Here is a 21,628-nt window from a genome sequence, read left to right as displayed (position 1 = left end):
TTTCAACGTAATAGGAAACTAGGTACCTACGTGAAAAAAAAAGAAAAATATATTTTGTGGACGGAAAATAAACACTAACCATAGTGAATAAGCTAAAGCCAAGTCTATAGGTAAACATAGGTAGGTAAGCGCATTATATTAAAAAAACTCCTAAAAATAAAAGATTGCCTATGGATTTAGGCATTGGTGCGTCGCCAACACCAAAAAAACGCTTTACCTTTGTAATCAGCTGTTTTTTTGCAGTTTTTTGCTAGGTCCGACTGTTTGTGATTACTGATTGCCGATTGCTGGGGCGTGACTACTCACTGCGAATTTCTGTCAAAAGCGCATTGCGGACGTGCACATATTGCAACGCAAAGTGATCACTGCAAATATAAATGTGACAAGTTCACTGAACATCGCTTAATTTTTCTACAATCCCGTGTCTCTATGATCAGTCTGGTGAGGCGCCGTCTTGTTTTAATAAAATAATTAATTCCGGAATTCTAAAATCAGTGATAATTATTATTATGGATATGTGACGCCGATATCAATTTTATGTGTACTTTGCTGCACTTCATGCTGTTTGTTTTGACAGAAAAACCTGTACCTCCTATCCGATCGTTGTGTTGTGAAACCTAATCTACATTCAAGATGCATTTTGCAAATTAATAAAATTGGCAACCATGATTTGAATACATGAATTAATAAATTAAAAGCAGTGATATTAAATGCATAATTTTCAAGATACAGACTACAAATCATTGTCGGCTGGAGTATGTTATGCGAGAATATTAATTAACCATCTCATCTTGTTTAATCTGATATGTCATTGAATTTTTTATTGTATTATACGCATCAAATCTTATCTATAAAAGTTCCAATTTTCTTATAATCAAAATTCATGAAAAGAATAATGTAATGTGAATCAGTATGCATTCGATTTCATGATAAATATGTTGGTAGTAATTATTGTTCATTTTTAGATCACTGTATAATACTACATCCAGTGACGTCCTTAAGCAGACCTAGAATATACCGTCCCTTTTATTTTTAGTTTCATACCTATTGCCTGCAATTCCTTACGTAGGTAAATGCTTACCTACCTATTTTATCATTTATTTTCAGCCATGTTAAATCGACAAATACACCAAAAATCTATAAATTTATTGTCATACACCATCTACTGAGAATTAAAAGAGTTTCCACAAACCTACTCTCAAACAGTGATGATTTTAGGTACGTGGAGGTCTGTGGCGCTGACAGGTTTTGAGGAACCTCGTGAAAAAAATTGTGCCTCAAAAATAAACCGCCAATACAATATGACGTATTACAATGGATAGGTGTCTATTGCAATTGTTACGCTGTCGGGAAAATTTTCAAAACCCATGCACGTTCAAGTGTTTGTGCATTGTGTTTTTGTTCTTAAAATAAATTAGGTAACGGTTTTACATGACGACACCAACCGCTATCAGATGTCATTATACGTTACTTACCTAAGTACTATATAAATATTATTTTTTATTTGTGTGTTAGCAGTTCATAAAAAGTTTCTCCTATTTTCAGTAGCATAAGTTCATAAACATTTGTTTCATTAAACATCTGCGGTTTCTTCTAACTACTGTACAACAACAAGAAATCGGTGATAAAAGGAAGTCCCTGTAGTCGCATATAGAAGATATCTCAGTGACGTACCTGTCATGGTGGCAACGCGTGCTAGAGGCGTATTTAAATAATCTATCGGCTCTCCTTTAAGATGAGACTATATCTTCTTCGTATTAATAATTCCAACATCACTCCTGATCGTTTTAGACATACTTTTATTATGAAAAGCTTCAAATTACGTAAATTACTAGATCAGTACACTACGGGAGCATAAACTGAAATGATAAATTTGGGGGCGTTCCGCATTTGAAAACGGAAGTGCCGTTAGCTGCACAGGAGGGGATTGTTAGTTCACAGTTTTAACACGTGGACAAGAAGTTCTTGTTTGACAATATATGACATATTTATTCAATGACCAGCGGCGGTGATTTTGCCAGTCATCCCATCCTCATATGAATCTTCAGTATAAATGTAATAATTTAGTGTTAATGAAATCCTGTCTAATGTAAACGCTCTTCACGTTTTAGGATTCCCAAAAGCGCACATACCTGGACGTGTACAAGATGGACTTAGCGGAGACGATGAAGAGCGTCCTGTCGAAAGGCGGTGGCGGGGGAGGCGGAGGGGGTGGCAGTTCTGGAAATTCGGGCAGTGCGGCATCAGCAGCGGCCAGTACGGCGGCGGGGGCGGAGGGTTATGTGACAGAGAAGCTCTATATGCTGCTACAGCTGTATCTGCAGAACAAAGGGTGGAACCCCAGTGTCGAGTTGCTGCAGTGCTTTACCGAGTTAAAGGAGTCTTCCATGTTGCCTAGCGCAGCTTATTTACAGTGAGTAACCATGGTACCTATCTTTACCTTTATGCCTATTTTATTCATTAAAGTCTCCGATGAAAAATTCATCGAATAATCGATATACTTACCATCATGATTGTAGTACAGTGGAACCTCAATTTTATGTATCTGGAATTCATGTTTTCCCGGTATTTGCGTTTGGTCCCGTTTTATTTTAGATCTGATCATTCTTCCTGAACTGTAGATCTAAACTGAAATGTATTACCACACAAACACATAATCCAATTATTTGGCATTTTGCTCCATCTTTGGCAATATTCAATGACCAAATTTTCTGATGATATTCCACTTTATAACGAGGAATCTTTCTCTATTTCTTAGACCATATCTGCTCCATAGTTAGAGCATATGGATACAATGCTGCGCGTCGAAAATTTTATTCCTCTCATGCCAATATCCCGTAGCTCTGCTATAAATTATCTTCTGTGGATGCCAAAATCCGGTTGGCTTGAAATAAAGGCAGGTCAAATTCAGACTTATGAGTCCAATGTTGCCTCATTTTCTTCAACGGGAGGCTGCGCGATCTGCTTTATTTATTTCTTCATTATGCCAGTATTCGTTGCAAGCATATTTTGTTCTTGAAGCTCAGTATAATATGGTTGCTCTGACCCTTTATAAGGTATCATGACGGCCATCGTAGACCAGTGTGTAAGCGTATCCGGAGATTCCAGATTTGATTCCCGATGAGGTTACAATCTAGTTCCCATAGAGTTCCCTCTAATTTTTCTATTCTGTGCGGATCATCAACGCATCTGAGCAGTTGCGTAACTACAGTTGGTGTCACCCGTCAGTGATGGGCCGTCACCCCTGTGCGATAAATTTACACCCCCTCCCCCCACAAACACACATACAATTTTTCATTAAAACTTATTGTTTAAGATATTGATTTCAGTGATTTTATATAATGATAACACTAACAATGATAATTTTTGAAATAAATAAAAAAATAGGAAATAAAGAAAAAAACTTGGCCTTCGCCTTCTGAGAAATGAGTCGATGAATTGTGCATGTGATGGTTTCCTGCATTCGAGCAAAACTAAATGGCAAAGGAAACTTTCTTTTACAATATTTGTGAGTGTGAGTGTGAGGACTGTGCAGGGGATGAAAACATGTGTGCAGACACATCTTGGTAGGTGTGCGCGTGTGGTATTGGTTACAATATATTTATGTGATTTTCTGAAAGCCTGTTTTTTTGTGATCGTTTCTCTAATATAACTGATTACACTACTGTCATTGCAGTGGTGAAGACTCCATACTAGGCGATTATTTAAAGCCTACATTCTTAAGAAAAATTTTATTTTCATATTGACGTATTTATATAATCACAAATAATAATATATTCAATATGCCCAAAGACATCTATCGTATAATTGTCATAATTTTACGATCTTTACCCATATTTCAATAAGCACCATCTATGGCATCAATCGAAAGTTTAAAAAAATAAAACACACCGCGTTTCGCTTCTCATATTGTATAGGATTATTTTGGCGTGAATCATCGGGTTTTTCAATATGAAGTTTTTTTGTCATATTTTCAAAATGTCTGGCGTCCCGCATACAAATCTACAAGTTGTTTCGTTAGCGCTTACATCGCTAGAACACATTTATTCAAAATAATTAATAAGAAGATAATTTAAAAAATAATTTCTATGGGATTCAATCACATAATTATGTATTGATTGTTGTTAAAAATATAAAATAATTTATCTCGTGATTTTTATTCATCTATTAGTTCACTCATAAGAGCCCATACGCCTATCGTTTTTTGTATGCAAAGTGCCTATACCATACGCACTACATCTCGGCGGTTTGGCTACCGCGGCGGTTGTCATGCACAACACGGCCTGCATGCGGTCTACCGCACCGCGGAGCGCTACGCACTAGGCGGTTAGACGACGGCTGACCGCTTTTGTTAAAAACTTATTCCGATATAGATTTCGACACGGAAAAATTTATACACGATGTAGAAAAACGACCTTGCATATTATGGAACATGAAATGGGCCGAATATTTAATTTAATTAATTTAAAAAAAATATATTAAATTAGTAGGTACTCACTAATAAAGGAGAAGAATTATAGTAAAGCAGTGGTTCCTGGAATCCTTTGGAATGAATGCCAAAATATTTTATTTCTGAAATTAATATTAAATGAGTGTACTAACAAACAAGGAGGGGAATAAAACATTTAAATCTCCGATAGATACGTTTAATTTTATAACTATTCTCAGTTGATTCGCCCCTCCTTTAAGTGTCCTAGTTCCAAAACTGTTCAGACAATTATTTATAATTTGATCTATCTGGGTTCTCAAACATCCTGAGCTAGCTAACAGAACTCCAAGATAAGTCACGTTCATTTTGAAACTAGCCGCTAACGTAACCGCTGTCCCCGCAGTCAGCCGCATTGCGGATAACCGCGAATATAACCGTGACTCGCGGTTAGCCGCTGTGGCTAGCCGCAAGGCGGCCTGCCGCTAGTGCGTATGAGCCCTTAGACAATTTATATATCTGATATTGTACCTACCTAAGTCTGTGTTTTCTTAAATATAGAAGTATTTTAAAATGTCTAGTTTTACGGGTTAAATTATAAATTGTTATGGAACATAATATTATATACACAACAATGGATATTTTCAAAGATGATAGGTAATATATTTTGAGCGTATGTTATGTTTATAAATGTTTAGGAAAATACATAAGTAATTCAAACTAATTGCTTATTTTTATAAACTAATTATAACAAACCAATTAAGCTTTTGAAATTTCATCGATTTAGCGTACCTATTCATCAGTACTAATATTGGGTTATCTTCTTATTTCCTGTAAATATATCTGACAAGCATGGTTACTCCCACAGCCTACCTCTTTCAAGAAGTCACCTTCGCCACTGTGTCATTGGGAGTAATGGCCTGTTGTAATGTTAAAAAGAATTCTTGCAGTCTACTTATATGTATTTTTCCTTTAAATTTTTCAGAGTAATGGCATCTAGAGTAGCACTGGACACTCAGGGCAGACTGATTCTTCGAGAGAATGGGAAAATAATTCTTCCGTATGAACACTTTGCCAATGCAGTAATGCTCAAACATATGAACGGCCCCCATGGATTGCATTTAGGAATCGAGGGAACTGTTCGAGCGGTGAGATATAAATTCAAATCATTTAATTTAGTTAAATTTAATTATACTACCTATATATTAAGTTCACTTCTGCTGTGGGTATATTATAATGATGACATATATAATATCATCACTCTATAATGGCTTTATAATGGTAAAAGATGAAGGTTCTTTAAAGATTTTAAAACCCAAAATTATCAATAATTATTACGTCTTAATCTTGAGATGTTTATAGCTCAGCCAAACATCAATGCGTTTTTGTGTAACCAAATATTTCTGAGAGAATATAATTTGCAACTATAAATTAAAATATCACATGGTTGACGCTAACATGTAATATTGTGAATCTACCCATTTTGAATAATAAATAATTAATAAAAAAATAGTTATTTGCGTCTGCGAGGGTGATGACCTCCACGCTAAAATCATGACTGGTAACTTTCTTTCAAGAATTGTTAGAATTCGTTGGTTGTTTTCATTTTCCAGGTAGTTGATTCTTATACGATAGGCAGAGATCATTTTGGCATGGAGAAGGAATTTATAATTGAAGTGGTTCAGAACTGTCCCAACCCCGCCTGCCGCTACTACAAGAGCCAACTGGAACTCACGCAGAAGTCCATACAGCAGCATTTATCCCAACAACCGACCTACATTCCGGGTATACCTTTTACCAAATAATGTCGGTTTTCTTAATCTTTAACTTTTCTTTTAAGAAATGATTCAATAATAACCATTATGCGAATATCTAAACTAAGCTAATTTTTCGAAATGCTTCATTGTTTTATTAATAGGTCACATGGAAAGGTTGAATATTGTTTTTCTTTTGCTTTAAATTGATTACAAAAGACACAACTTTTGCAAATTCTTGCTGAGGTGAATACCATGGTTTCACAGAATCTTTGTTTTGAATCACTGCCATAAAGTAATGATTGTGACAGTGTCGGTCGTTGCTATGTACCTCCAACATTTATTTTTACTTATCGTTCACTGTAAATACTTACCTTTATGTTTAAAATATTTGCCAAAGTGCTCATAAAATACATGCCACGTAATGGGCAGTAATAATTATTTTATTGTGAATGAATCGGTGTAGTTGATGAAATGCATTTGTAACAGAAGCGGGTGGTGCGTCACTGGCGGACAGTCAGGCCGTAGAACGATTATTGCGGGGAGCGTCTCTGCCGCAAGACTTTCAATTGCCACATCTTGCCGCTCTTGGTAAGATTATTTATAACGCTACTGCTGAAATGCTCATTTCATAACTGCTTGACAATAACAACGCCCATAGATTTTAAAATACTAACTCTTTAAAAAACAAATAAATATACATAGAATGTATACTGTTATTCACAATGATCAAAACACTATTTTCACAATAAGTCCAGTTTCCTCTCATTGTCGGTTGGTGTTTAGTAATGTATGGGGGGGTTATTTTTGATCTATAAACTATGGGTCGTATGCATGAGATTCCCAAAAACCTTATGCTATATACTGCACGTTTGTATGCATGAGTACAAACGTATTTCGTTGTTTAATGTGATGTCATCATGTGTCAGTGTATCCGTATAATGGCAATCTTATAAAATTTCATTCCCCGATCAATAATTCAAAATTTTGAAATTGTAAATGTGTCTGAAAGTGTGCGAATGGTACCATATAAATTTAATAATTATAAATGAATAATTATTATGAACTTTAAATAATTTATCAGTTATTTTATCACGTTTATTTTATAATTCTACTGTACGAAAGGATAAAGTATTGCCAGTAAATATTTCCATTTGGTGGCAATACTGAATACATACATTTATTATTATGACTAACTTCACTTCAATTATGAGATGTCAAAACAGAATAAGAATAAATGACAGAAATGCAAATGGGTTTAGATAATAATATGTAATGGTCTCTGTATAATATTATCATTTATACCAATCACCGTATGACACTAATGATGTATCCAGTGTATTTGAGAGTTGTGCCTTGTTTATTACAGTTATCTTACAATAATTAACTAGGTAGTTAGGTACCATAATATTTTGAAGAATGCAGAATGCTTCCAATTGCACATTTTAATGCCAGATACAGCAGTAGGTACCTATTTTTGCGGTCGTTTAGCGGAGATATTTTATCGTAATCTTACGTAAATCCATCTTATCTCTCTCCATGAGAAATATTGCGCTTTGACATTTGGCATTTGAAAGTGACAGATGAAGCAGTCATTTTGAATGGCATGTGACGTCAGATTGCTTACGTCACAAACAGTGCTATACGCTATATGATGAAAAATCGGTTAAATAGCTTATAAAGAATTTGGGAATCTCATACATACGACCGTCTTATATTTTGATGGTAAATCACACCTTATATTATTTTTACCTATTTACAATAAAACCCTGTTAATTCGAAATCGATAACATAAAATCGAATTATGATATTCAAAATGTATTACAAAAAACAGTAAAACTTGAAAAGAAAGTTTTTTTGTTGAAAGTTTCAATTGTTGTAAAATTCTTCGAAATCGCTATAAATAGATTTTATTAATTTTCGCGAAAATTTCAAATTAACTATGTTCATATTAATGGGATTTTATTGTACTTAAAAAAGCGAATGATTTATGTTTAGTACTATTTAAATGAGAATTAACCATATTCATTGTCAGTGTGCATTTGTCATCGGTCAGTCCCAAAAATAGTATAGAACTTAATTCAATTAGAAGTTAAATTCAAATTTCATCAAGTACCCACAATCAATAGTATTGTTTTTTTAAATTTTATTTGCAAACAAATTAAATGCATTGTGTTTCCCAATAAAATCTCAATTTTAAAGTGAACAAGTGAATGCGAGTTTGCAATATGCACCCTCATTGCAATGTATGTAAGTATAGTGGAACAACTTAACCTTCAAATTGCGCAGATTGGGATTTCTTCTACTGCTCACAAATTACTTGACTACTCTTAGAAGAAATCACAATATGCGCAATCACAAGGTTAAGTTGTTCCACTATAATTTTTCAACTACGTACAATATCCATTATATTTGAATGTTCCAATACACATCTGCTCACACATTAATAGATTACGACAATGCTGTAAAAACATGACTGTATATTCAGATATTACTTATATAATATCGTCTCTGTTCTGGCAGAACACACTAACTGGAGAATACTAGTTTTGAGTAATTTGACTTTGAAGTTGTTAAAATGTTTGAAATAATGATCTATCATGTGAGTTTATTAAGTAATCGTAAAAAGGATGACTTTAAATAAAGACTGTTTATTTATTAAGAAGGTTTCCAGACGGTACAGTTTGAAATAAGGAACATTTTGGTACTAACTCAATATGTCATTTTTTCGAATTAGTGTCTTCTGCCAGAACAGTGACGATATGTTGTCATTGATAGTATATTGGTTCGAGATTGAGCATGAATGTAGTTTCCATTATGCTTATCCATTCATGGGCTACCACAAGTACCTTTGTTATAAGTTTGTTTGGGCCTGGTACAGGATCGTATTGCATACCGTTAGCATGTGAGTCAATGTTGGTTTGGTACATTGCAGCGGCCAGTGGTATGGAACTCGGGCTGGAGTCAGCGAAAGGCAGTGGAGGCGGGAACTCTTCTCATGCAGCAGTGCACGCGGCTGCGGCGGCAGCTCTATTGGAGCGTGAGCAGAGGGCAAGGGATAAAGGACAGCAGCAGATCAGGGAGGCCATCATTCAACAGCAGAATAGGTGCTACATTTATTCTCTTATTCTTCTTATCGTGCCATCCTCAATCGGAGGTCAGCCACCACCGGGATGATCTTTGCTTTATCATCTGCCAACCGGAACATTTATACATAGGTGTATTTGTACCAATCACAGAGATTCTTATGCCGTGAAATGCGGCGTCGTCATTTCTTAATATTGATCTTTCCGTGCATAAGAAGTTGGGGAATGTTGTACTTTTGTCATCTCATAAAATGGCCGAGGTACTGTTCTCCCTATTTTATTATTACCTATGTTAATTGACGGTGATGCCCAAATTACTCTACCCCATTCAAGAAATGATGTCACTTTGAATCATATCATCGAGTTATATGTATGTGCGACTTTACTATGATGGTGACCGAAGTAATATTTAATGTTGTTATTTTATTAATATTTTCTTAAATTGCCAATCAAAACTATTACCGTAAACTGGGTAGTAGTTCAAAAAGGTTAAGAAACCGTGTATTAGTGTGTACTTACCATAATCACTTCAGTGCACATGGAGATGTGCATACTGTGCACCCTCGCAACTAAACTGCCACAATCCGAAAAACGTCAAGCAGAGACAATCAGCTTTGAAGTTTTTACCTTTCACATTTTTGTACTGTGTTTTTGAAATATAATATATATATTGAATGAATTTTTGACTTGAATTTGATGACTTAGAGAGAAATTTTCGGTACATATACTATGAACGATAGACAATGAAACGTAGTATTTAACTCAAAACACGTAAATTTGGACTTGTGGCGGTTTAGTTGCGGGGTACAATATAAGGACAAAACACATAATAATTGGTTAAGGGAATAAAGGAGGGTATATTATGATGTGATAGAGTTTGTGACAATCGCTGAACAAATCCAGCCTTCCGGGGTGGTATGCAAGAGGTAGAAAACACTTTGAAATGTTGAGACTCGACTCGAATCGTCAAAATAGTTGAGTTGTGTGAAAATAAATGGCACAGCAATGAGAGGAATTGAATCAGTTTGGAGTGGTCTTTATGTAACATATGTAGATTGATCATTCAGCGTACAGGATGATGGCATGGCATGGTCTGGTCTGGTCTGGTCTGGGTAAAAGAAAAAAAGATTAACGAGAATAAATTCTGAATTGCGTTTTGTGTTGTAGAGCAATCGCCCAGCAGAATATGGAGAAGTATGGGCTGGCCACTTTGGAGAAGCAGCGAGCGCTCCACCAACAAATTGAGACGATGAACATGAATATGAACCAACAGGCTAAACCCAAAGCTCCCAGCGGGATCACCACCAACCCCATCGCACACTACGAAGCCTCAGACCACAAGCTAAACGACTTTCTCAGGTAAATGATGTATCCCTATCAATATTAGTTATGAATATAGATCCAATAATTTCAGTAATGTGAAATAATAGTTGAATTGGCGGTATTTGTAGCAATTCCCTCGAAAGTGCCTATGTATTATGTTTAGAGAATTATCATATTTAAATACTTTTGATTAATCAATGTAAACATTAAATAATCGCTTAGTATCATAATCTAACAAAACATGTATTCTAACTACAATTTCACACTACATATTATTATTGAGAAAATCATATAAGTATATTGCGTCCTCACCAGAATCGAACCCGAAGCTCCGAAGGCCAGCGCCTTACGCACTGAACCACGAGAGCTGCCTACCGCTAATGTTGACGCAATTTAGAAAGTGCTTCAGAGAGAATAATTGTAAAATCTACTAGTCAATTTTGTCGCATTTAAATAGGACGCACATAGCTTAGTTGGTTTTCTAGTGGTTATATAATATTATTTCTCTAAGGTGTTTTCAAATTATGTATGATATTGAATAGTGGACATATTGGTTGTTGTAATTAGACGCCTCAATTATTCAATTTATGTGCAGTATTCATAATTTTGGCATTGTATATCAATTTAAAATTATTCAATAAGCTACAGTAAATATGATTTTTAAAGATGGCAGCACTTTCAAACGTCTGGCCGTAAGATTCACATAAATTTATTCTAACAATAAAGTAAGATTAGGAAACTGCTGCAGCTTATTACGAAAAATTGGATGCTTTATGTTTGTGATTGTTTCAGAGCGAACTTGGAAACGTTGGAAGGTCTGTCAGCCGGAGGTTTGGCATCGGCAGCTGCTGCAGCAACAGCCGGCGCAGAGAGGAGCAGTGCCGCGTCCAACTCGAGCGCTGCCGCCACTGGATTGGGTAGTGTGGCGGCCACTGCGGGAGGGGTGGGCGGAGGGGGCAGCGGTGGCCAAGAGCGGGTGGTAAGGGCATTTGCCGAGTTGGCTCGTAACCTGCACCGCATGCGGCCGTGCGTTCGACCCGCCATGTGCAAACCCTACGGCAAACAGAGTGAACAGCTGCAAAAGAGTAAGATAATCCGTTTGTTATTTCTAATGTTATAAAATGTAGTGCCTTATATCTAATGTAAATAATATGGACTGAGTTGATTACATATATAAATACACATTGATTTACTTATGCTGAGATGCATATTACATTACATCGAAATGAGATGCATAAATCAATAATGACAACGACCAAAATCTTAATTAATGATGTCACACTTCTTTCTGCAACTATAATAATTATTGTCATTTTTTAAATATTTTGATTATCCCATTATTATTAAACCATATTTATTTTTAATTAACATACAATACTAAAAATATGATAATGCCCATTATAAATTGAACAATCACAAATTAATTGTTATTTTGTCACAGTATTTTAATTGTAAATGCACACACAGTGATTGCATACCTACAGTGTCATGTGTAGATTTTCCTTCATTGACATGGCAAGAAATTCATATATCGTGCCCATGACGTGTCTGTTTATGAAAGAATATATCAACAAAGTTGATAATATAATAAGATGTATTTAATACTGCTAGTCTTTCGTATTTGTGTATATAAGTGAAACTAAAAATAATCATCCTTGGTCGGAAACAATTAAACATTAATAACTAATTATTTAATTTCTGGTTAAAAAGTGACAGTCAGACATGCATTATTCTTCATGCACGCACATCGTTTACGTGTATATACTCTAGAACTAACCGCAAATCTCCCGATAAATGGCTATATATTGTGTGGTGATTATTGAAACTCTATGCATCTCAGCCTAAGAAATAAAATTTATAAGAGATTATTAATTTTAATGTGACTATTTATTGCATGTTCATGCAGTCAGGGTATGATTGCCATAAAAGCAACACGTCTCTCTCTGTGCCATATGTTTCTATTCATTTGATTGAAAACTTTATAATATGTAGTACAATTTTTAAAATATAACTAAAAAACTCCTATGCTTGCAAAAAAATCATTTGAATTGACCCAGCACAAAGCTAACGACAAGAAAGTTTGTTTAATTTTAGTACTTTGATGATTATTTGAGACATCATAATGATTGCTTTAATTTGTACATTCGTGCATTTGTGACCTATTAAAGATTGTTTACCAACTAGTAGACAGCTTTTCTTCTTTATGTGGGTGCTAAATCATATCACTTCAGTATGATATCGTTTCTATGTTTTTTTTTTACTTTCAGTTTTGATGGACACCATCCAGTTGGTACAGTCTTTGCGAAGCTACTTGCCTCCCCCGCACATACAAGTCACCTCCTGGAAAAACGATGACAAACTCAGGTTAGCAAATACACACCTGTAAAATGTCATACGTAAACCAATACCTCAATTTGGAGAGCTGTCACCTGGACAGTCAAAAGATGTGAGGTTCGTGTTCCACTTGGTCGGCAAATATTTTCTAATTAATTCTTGTGGGATAATAATCGAATGATAAAATGTCTAATTCTGAAGCAGTGGCTATTTGTGCGTTTGAATTCTGTGTCTGGAAAATCTGTATGTCAGTGGTGGCGAACCTATGGCACGTGTGCCACCAGTGGCACGGAAGATGATTTTGCATGGCACGCATTTGAAGAGAAAAAAATACCTATAATAATAAATGACAGATCGCATTGTATAAAAAATAACATGCGAATACTTTTCAAGAATAAGCATTACATTTAATGTGAATATATAATTGCATAGGTCGTTCCTTAGGTCACATAAATTATTATGGCACTAACGTCATCAGGCGGCGGGGGATGCCGCCCCGCGAACCTCTAATTTTTATCGATTTACAATGGCTTGAGACCACTGTAGCGAGAAAATGCTTCATCTGATCGGAGCAATTCTGGTGTCAATTTGTGTGTAAAGAACCAAACTAATTAATACATTAACAAACAAACAATTTCATTTATACCCACTAAAAATGACCACCAAATGATGAATGCACCAAATAAGAAACAAAAACGTGGTGGAGCTACTAGTACATAGTAATTTTGGCAGACAGTTTCGAAATTGTTGGACCGAAATGTATGGCGTTATTGAAAAAAAGTGATAAAGCTATAAATATGTGTGCTATGTTCTGTGAGCGGAATCTAGAACATCATTTATTATATAGGATTCTTAAAAACTAGTTCTTCCCCATGACAAACTGCTCACCACGTCAAACAGTTGAAAAATAATATTTGGGAAATTTTGGCATGCGTACGTAAAAAGGTTCCTCAACCCTGCTATAAGTTGTATTTTCAATGTGTACTTGACCAATCATTTATTGTAGAAAAATGACGATGACAGCATAATAATTTAACATTTTCCGTTTCCAGATCTGGTAGTGTTGAGGATCTCACATCGGAGCCCAGGAAAATTGCGTCGGGAAACTAAATCAATTGAAAGTTTGCGCTTGGAGCTTTTTTAATGCAAAAGGCAGCATCCATGTATATCAAAACATTTTTTAATATTACGCCGTTGACATGTTCATGTTGCTGCAAAACAGTTTTCTTCTTCCGGTGATCTCTAGTTTTTCATTTCGGACGTAGTGTATTCTGTATCGCCCGGTGTGCATAATATTCTTTCTTCATAAGGTTCTAGTCGAAATTTGTTGTCCGCTAAGACGCGTACCATATATATTTGTACTAGGAGAATGACGAGTGAACGTTCTTCAGCTATTCTTCCGTTAGGACTAATTGTAAAAAATGGTATATCGTCCAGGTTTTATGATCGACAACTGTGATATTGTGAAAAAATAAAAAAAAAATTGAATCAAATCAAAATCTAATTTTGAGATAAATAAAAATGATCTTTTAGGTGAATATTGATTGAGAGTTCTGTGCGAATGTGTCCCACGTTTGTTTGATATACATAGCCCAATTACAGCTATGAGGAGTCATAACAGTTATTTTTTATTTAACACGCAACACTTGACTGACTATGCTGTGATATTTCATACAAAAAGCAATATCACAAATGCGTCTTTGTATAATCACATACAATAAAACCAAATTAGGTAATTCAAAATCGACGGGACAGAAAAAAAAATACAAAATGTATGGCAAAAAAACAGTAAAACTTAAATATGAATTTTCTCAAAAATGGCGATTTACGGTGAATTTCGAATTAAAGTGTTCATATTAACGGGGTTTTACTGTACTTGTTTCTAGTATTCGGTCAAGTTCATATTTTTTATGTATTTTTACTTTTTATATCGACTGTGTTTGTTATTCATCGGTGACAATCGGAGCTGTTAGAAACCCCTAAATTATTTAAAGATAAAACCGTACCGTCCAGTTCCAGTGGAAAGATTTAATGGGTTTACATCCAGTCAAAAGTCAGAACTTCGGCTCCAGGGTTGGATTGTGGTTATTTAAAGATTTTTTGAAAAAAATATATTTACATACGGCCCCCAAAAAATATTCAGTATTTAATTTGGCTTTCGTAAAAAAAAAGAATGGTAGCTCATTACTGATATAATGATTATGTATAAAACATTAGTGTGGCCACTACTTTTCCAGCCATAACTTTTTTTCCACTGAACTTTTTTTGAGTCTCTTAAAAAGTTGGTTTTTATAAATTCTGAATTCAGTCGATATCATAGTACCTAGTGCAAATTATATAATTTTTAATTTTCATTTATTTAAAGATCGCCGCCTGGGTATATTGCGGATTCAAATCCCACTGACTGGATAAGGTTCATGTTAATATTATTTATAATATTCTCTCCTTCCTTCTCTCTCAATTTGAGAATGAGCCGATTGGATACCGGCCAGATGGGCGACGGACATCTCGGCACTGCTATAGATAAATGAAATGCGTGAAGAAATTCACATATATTACCAGCAACTGGATGAGCAAGTCGATTGTAAAGTATCTACCTATAATAAAGTAAGATATATGGTTGCTGCAAACTACTAATATTGATGGTGTGCTTTCACTTTGTAATATTGCACCTACAGCGATATATAAACATGAGTCATTGCAACAAATATAAAAATTTCTTTATTCCCGGTTACATACTTTATATTAGTCTTGCTTGTCTAGTCTTTAACATGCATGGATTTCTTCGTGCATTTCTGTTTCTGTAGCGGAACTCAGATTTCTGTTACTCAGTCGGCGGCATCTTATTTGACCCCTCAAATGAGTTGAGTGACGCAATTCATATGTTCTGTTAACTTACATTATTAAAGTCCGTATATATGCTTAGTGTGGAAAAGGTATTTTTTTTTAATCATTAATGATGAATCAAATCATTTGGTAATGTACAAGTCTTGCTTTACATAGTTGTGTTTTCTCCTCATAGCTGTGATGTCACGGTAAATCGGCAACATTGGTTGTAGAATAATTTTTATGGTCTTGCCGAATATCAATCGGAGTAGTCAAGTATGATTTGTAGTGGATCGGAGAATCTCGTACCTACGTAATTTAGTGTCAACTTGTTGGAAAATATGAACGCGTGCGCAGGCATTTCACTAGCTCGACATGCGCATTCTAAACATGGGCTATTGACAATATTTTTTACAATGTCAGATAAAAAAAATATATATTGGCCTCTATAAATATATCCCTTTTCCTATTCTGGCAGATTAGAATCTAGATAATTAATTATTTCGCTTTTATTATTATTGCAGACATTGCAATAACGTAGGTTAAAATAATTTAGATAACATTTTGTTTATTGTGTTATTATAGTCTAAAATAATCTTACGATTGTTTGTACAATTTTTACTCATTTTTTTCGGGAATTAGATAATTTTTCTCATACTCATTATTATATTTACAATGAATGAATCTGGCAACTATTTTATGTATATAATTTTATTTTTATAAGGTAGAGTAAGTAGAGAAAGTCATGGCACTCGTGTGTTTTCTGATAAAAGCCAGTTGTTTCGTAATCTTTGGTATGTTTCCGCTTCTACAGTACAGTATCTACGAAAAGTAACTTCGCTGTAAATATTGTTAACATCAAAAGTAGGCACATGATAAAGAGTCTACCTGAGGAAATTCATTTATTTACATAAGCGAAAATGACAAATTATCAGTTTAAGACGATCAAAACATGAAAAATAAATAAAAATAAAAAAAATAAATAAAGAAAAATAAGTACTTGACGCTATTTAAATTTTTTTTTTCCCGACCATGTCCGATCCTGATAGGATCATATGGGTCTCTAGAGAGTAGAGGTTTGTATTAACAGATTTTGTTTTTTACGAGAAATGGATGTCAGCCACTTGCTCAACCCATTAGGTCCATACCCTGACTCACACACAAATTGAAAAACAATATGTGTACTTGCCAGACCCAGGATTCGAACCTGAGACCCACGGCGTGATAGTTCAACACTTAAGCCGCGCGGCCACCGTGGGTGTGAATTTTAATTAGAACACATTTAAAATTAAAAAATTATAAGAATAATTCAATAATTCTGGTTTTTTCTTCTTTAAAAAATGCAATAACGTTAGTGTAAATGCAAGACCACAAGACAGTCAATTTTTTTTGTTGCATTCTGTTAATGGCGAGACCTGTCGGTTGGTGTATTGAAATTTTTGAATCAACCTTCAACCAAATCAGTTTTCTTGTTATCGATTAAATCAAAACCAGTACACTGCTGCATGCGGGCCCCCCCTACCCATCGCTAGGGTTAAAGGCAGTGGGATGCTCTACACTGTAGATTCTACAGAATAGTTTTTTAAATGTTGTTTCAGGTAAAATTAAGGGTGTTCGGGTGTTTTTTGCGATTTTTTTGTATTGTTGAATAAATCCACTTGAATTATGGAGTTGTTGAATATCGACACACAATAATCAAAAATCACACAACTGACATTTTAAAATGTTTATATTCTCTAAGTAAAATACGAATTTTTTTCCCATTAAAGTAAATTTTGTGATGTGTGTTTATTTCACTTATCCGATTGACCCGTCAAGCCGGGCCCTCCCTGAACCCGGGCCCCCAGGCTAGAGCCCTCTCAATCCTCCCCTTATGGGGGCCATGATTTGCTGCAAACAATGCCGTGTATAAACTATATCGGTTGAAAAACTAAATTCGAATTACACGAAAACATGGCCGCGTAGTAATAATGAACATTTAAAAAAATGATTCTTTCACAATATTGCACTTACAATGACGATATTATTTTTCTCATGATGCATGCAACTGTGTAATTTAAAAGTTTTCTCTCTTGTCGGCGTAATGATATCATTGTTGATTTTACAAAATCATTTACGTGTTAAGATACATTGTAATATGGGTGTAGCAAGCTAATTCAACAATCAACAAGTAGCTGAACAATCTGATTTCATACTCCGTTTTCTGCAGAAGCCAAACGATGCCAAACGTTCGCGTAGTTTTGTTAACATACGAGTGCCACGACTGTTTGTACAAGCTTTACCTATCTGTATAGTATTTTTTTTTGGCCTGATTTAACATTTTTGTCTATGTATAAAAAGAGAGTAATGTTTTATCTGTTTATAGCCAGTAAAACCTTATGGATTTCATTTGGTACTATTTTTAATATCTTGTCTCTATACCAGTGCTATTATTTTTTATAATTTTATAGTACTAAGTACACACTACTATGTTTATATTTTTAAGTAGGTACCCTAGTTGTATGAATTTTGTTAATGATTTATTATAACACTATTTGATTACGTTCTGTACATTGTTTTCTTTTTTATGACAGATTTAGGAATCGAAATTCATTGCTCTGTTTTATTAAGAATAATAAAAACATTATCAATTTGTAGCGACAGAATTATAAGAAAATGTATTAGCGTAATACATTGTCATATCATTACTTTTTTATGCATGTATGTATGTATGTATATAAGAAATCCTGCAAATCAAATTTCATATTTTGTTTATGAATTCTATTAAATTTTTTATACATTCGAATTTTTTTTGTAGATGAAAAAGCCATCATGAAGAATTGTCTGTTGTATGTATCTACAATATTAATTTTAAAGCACAAATGCCATAATATTTAATTTTTAAAATGTCAGTGTCTTTTAACTGTCGCATTATTTCTTTTTGAAATTCAATAAGTTATATTTTGATTGTATGTAATTAGATAAATATTAACATCTTTTCTGAATTATCTGCAATTTTTCCCATAGATAATACATGTTACTTTTATTTTCATATCGGCTATGGACTGCCAATATCTACTCATTCTTCTTTTTAAGTGGGTCTTGTTAATTGGGCCAGTTCAATTTTAAAATCCTCTAAAATATTTTGAAAAACAAAATCAACCTATCACAAATCTGAATGATCGTAAATTATCTCTGTATCCAGTATGGATGGTCTAATAAAATCAATGTAGAATATTTTCAGTTGTTATTGATACAGTGTGTGGCTTTTCAAATTAACCGCTGCATGTTGAAAGTACATCAAAATTTAGGTTATATTAAAAACAGACATTATATTGCACCCTCGCAACTATATCTGCCACAAGTCTAGTATTATTGAAGTCAACCTTGCTGTAATTATAGTTTTTACTACATGGAAATATGACTTTGAAGAATTCAATATGATTACTATAGTTTTTATAGTTCTTTATAGGATTGTGTACTATAATAATTAGTAAAAAAGATGGTAACACTAGTTGAGTGTGTACTACATTAATTGATAGTTTATCATTCATAGTGTATGCAACAAAATTTTGAAATTCCAAAGTTGTCTTACACTTTACGAAAGGCAAGGTATTGGTTTTTAGATGTGACATATTGTAATGTATATATGTTTTTATCAAACAAAGGTTTTGAATTGCAACATTCATTAAATGCCGAATTTGTACGGTAGGTACTAATAATATGTACTACATTAATTGATAGTTTATCATTCATAGTGTATGCAACAAAATTTTGAAATTCCAAAGTTGTCTTACACTTTACGAAAGGCAAGGTATTGGTTTTTAGATGTGACATATTGTAATGTATATATGTTTTTATCAAACAAAGGTTTTGAATTACAACATTCATTAAATGCCGAATTTGTACGGTAGGTACTAATAATAAAATTACAAAATCTACCAAATCAATATTGACGAAACTTGCACAGTTGGTACCAACTGACTAGACTTTTTCTTCATTTAATTTTCTTTATGTATGAAATCGGATGTAATAATATGTGGATGAAATCAGTTAATTTTCTGTATTTTTGATGAATATTGACATCTGGCAGTTAAGTTGCGGGGGTCAAATCAGTACTGTGATGGCAAACAGTTATAACTGCTGTTTACACAATTTTACAGGAGAGCAAACACAAAGTGTTGATATCAGTCTGACAAGACTTAGTTTATAAGATATTTTGAAGTATTTTATATCAAAATAAGTGGAATTAGCATCCCAACAGAAACCTCAAATCATTTATTTAAAAAAAAATAAGTTTTATTTATCTTGCATTTTAAGCAGATATATCTTTTTGCCATATCAACTTTTTTCACATTTGATCAGATGCAGATATCTTTTAACATTACTTTGTGACCAATGTAGCTCTAATATTTAGCCACATCAAAGAATGTACAATTTGCAACATATTATGGAAGGAAACTAAAAAAGTGAAAAAAACAGCAGCTATAATCGTCTGCCGTCCCAGTACCGAAATATAGGAACTAGAATAGAATAGAGCACATGACTGCCTCTGAATTTTAATATGTACAGTGCATTGTCATCATATTGGGAGCTGTGTAGAAATGACAAGTTTCTAGATACACGGAGAGTGGGTAAAAAACTGTTGGCAGTTTAATGGGAAGATTTTTTTAGTTTAAAAAACATGCGGATTTTTCATTATCTTGTAAACTTAACTAAATCATGTATCAGGACTCAATGGTGGTTCAGCGTTGATAGTTTGCAATATGAAAGGATGGCTAACGATTCATATTAATATATTTGCTTGTCTATATTGTGCAATGTTAAATATTTATTATTATATGAATAATTTGCGAAAACCCCAGTATTAAATATTATATATATTTTTAGAAATTAGGCCGACTGATAATGTAATTGATAAGTTGTTGAACACCAACGTGTAGTCGCCCGCATGCTTCCTCTCGCTCGTAATGATAACGTTGTAAATTGTCAATACGGCAACATTTTGTGTCTTGTGGCAACATTTGGCAACATTTTGTGTCTTATGGCAACCTCGGCAACGTTTTGTGTCTTGTTGCCCCCAAGCAAAAAGTAGTGTCTAAAGTTATTCCAAGACTGTTTACTAGATAGCTTTACTATTCTATTTTACTCTGTCTGTAAGCTCTAGAGTCTATGAGAAAATAATGTTAGCGTTCAAATAATGTGAAATTGAATTTTTGTACATTATGTGTTTATTAGTGTAAGCAAAGGGAACAATATTTCACCTTTATAAAGCTTCCTTTGAACAATGCTCTTTCCCATATTTATTAAATATTAAGTTATTAATTTTACATACATACTTACCGTCATCTATTTTGGAATATTATCTATCTTTGTGGATGCATGATAGACGCAAATGCAAAATGTGATCATTTCTCCAAGAACCAGCTGTCATGTAATCCTTCAATAATTGACACAAACGAACTGATTGTCATTTCTGCTGACAATATAGGATCTTGGATGGATAATGTGTGCATTTCGACGTAGGTGTCGATTTCATATACACAGTTATCAGTTATCTATCAGTTATCAGTGGCGAAGACCCGTCAGTTGCAACAGTATATCTACTGTATTTAGTAATGCACGGCAATTTCTTCCATCATATTCGGCATAACTGTAAATTTCAAAATAAACTGAATATGATATTATCGTCAGTTATTATTAATATTATTTTTGTAGCAATCACAATTCCCAGTTACAATTACAAACCCAATAATTTCATAGTAAGTAGGTATTTAAAGGTGTCATTGCAAAATTCTCATGTTTAAATTATTTTCATGAGTCAATGTAAGCTTTAACTAATCGCATAGTGTTGAGTCTTCACCACTGGTATGTATACCATTATATCATACATGTGCATT

The 21,628-nt window shown here is 34.0% G+C and overlaps 1 protein-coding gene across 4 annotated transcripts; it reads left to right on the top strand.

The window, feature by feature from the left end:
- Positions 1 to 300: 300 nt before the first annotated feature.
- On the top strand, positions 301 to 16,704 carry LOC147063714 (uncharacterized). Of its 4 annotated transcripts, none has more exons than XM_085959929.1 (10): positions 301 to 441; positions 2,112 to 2,413; positions 5,412 to 5,574; positions 6,040 to 6,211; positions 6,670 to 6,771; positions 9,116 to 9,287; positions 10,434 to 10,625; positions 11,382 to 11,674; positions 12,857 to 12,953; positions 13,976 to 16,704. In XM_085959929.1, the coding sequence occupies exons 1-10, from the start codon at positions 430 to 432 to the stop codon at positions 14,031 to 14,033; spliced, it is 1,563 nt and encodes a 520-aa protein (XP_085816055.1). In that variant the 5' UTR covers positions 301 to 429; the 3' UTR covers positions 14,034 to 16,704. The 4 variants fall into 4 exon arrangements, with proteins under 4 accessions (XP_085816055.1, XP_085816056.1, XP_085816054.1 ...); XM_085959930.1 differs by having other exon boundaries at positions 6,673 to 6,771; positions 13,976 to 16,696; XM_085959928.1 differs by lacking the exon at positions 301 to 441 and adding an exon at positions 552 to 755 and having other exon boundaries at positions 6,673 to 6,771; positions 13,976 to 16,696.
- The last annotated feature ends 4,924 nt before the right edge of the window (positions 16,705 to 21,628 follow it).

This window comes from Rhyacophila brunnea, unplaced genomic scaffold (assembly GCF_057557595.1).
Source record: "Rhyacophila brunnea isolate RB1 unplaced genomic scaffold, BYU_Rbru_1.0 scaffold_9, whole genome shotgun sequence".
Classification (NCBI taxonomy): domain Eukaryota; kingdom Metazoa; phylum Arthropoda; class Insecta; order Trichoptera; family Rhyacophilidae; genus Rhyacophila; species Rhyacophila brunnea.
This window is presented reverse-complemented; position numbering and strand designations above follow the sequence as displayed.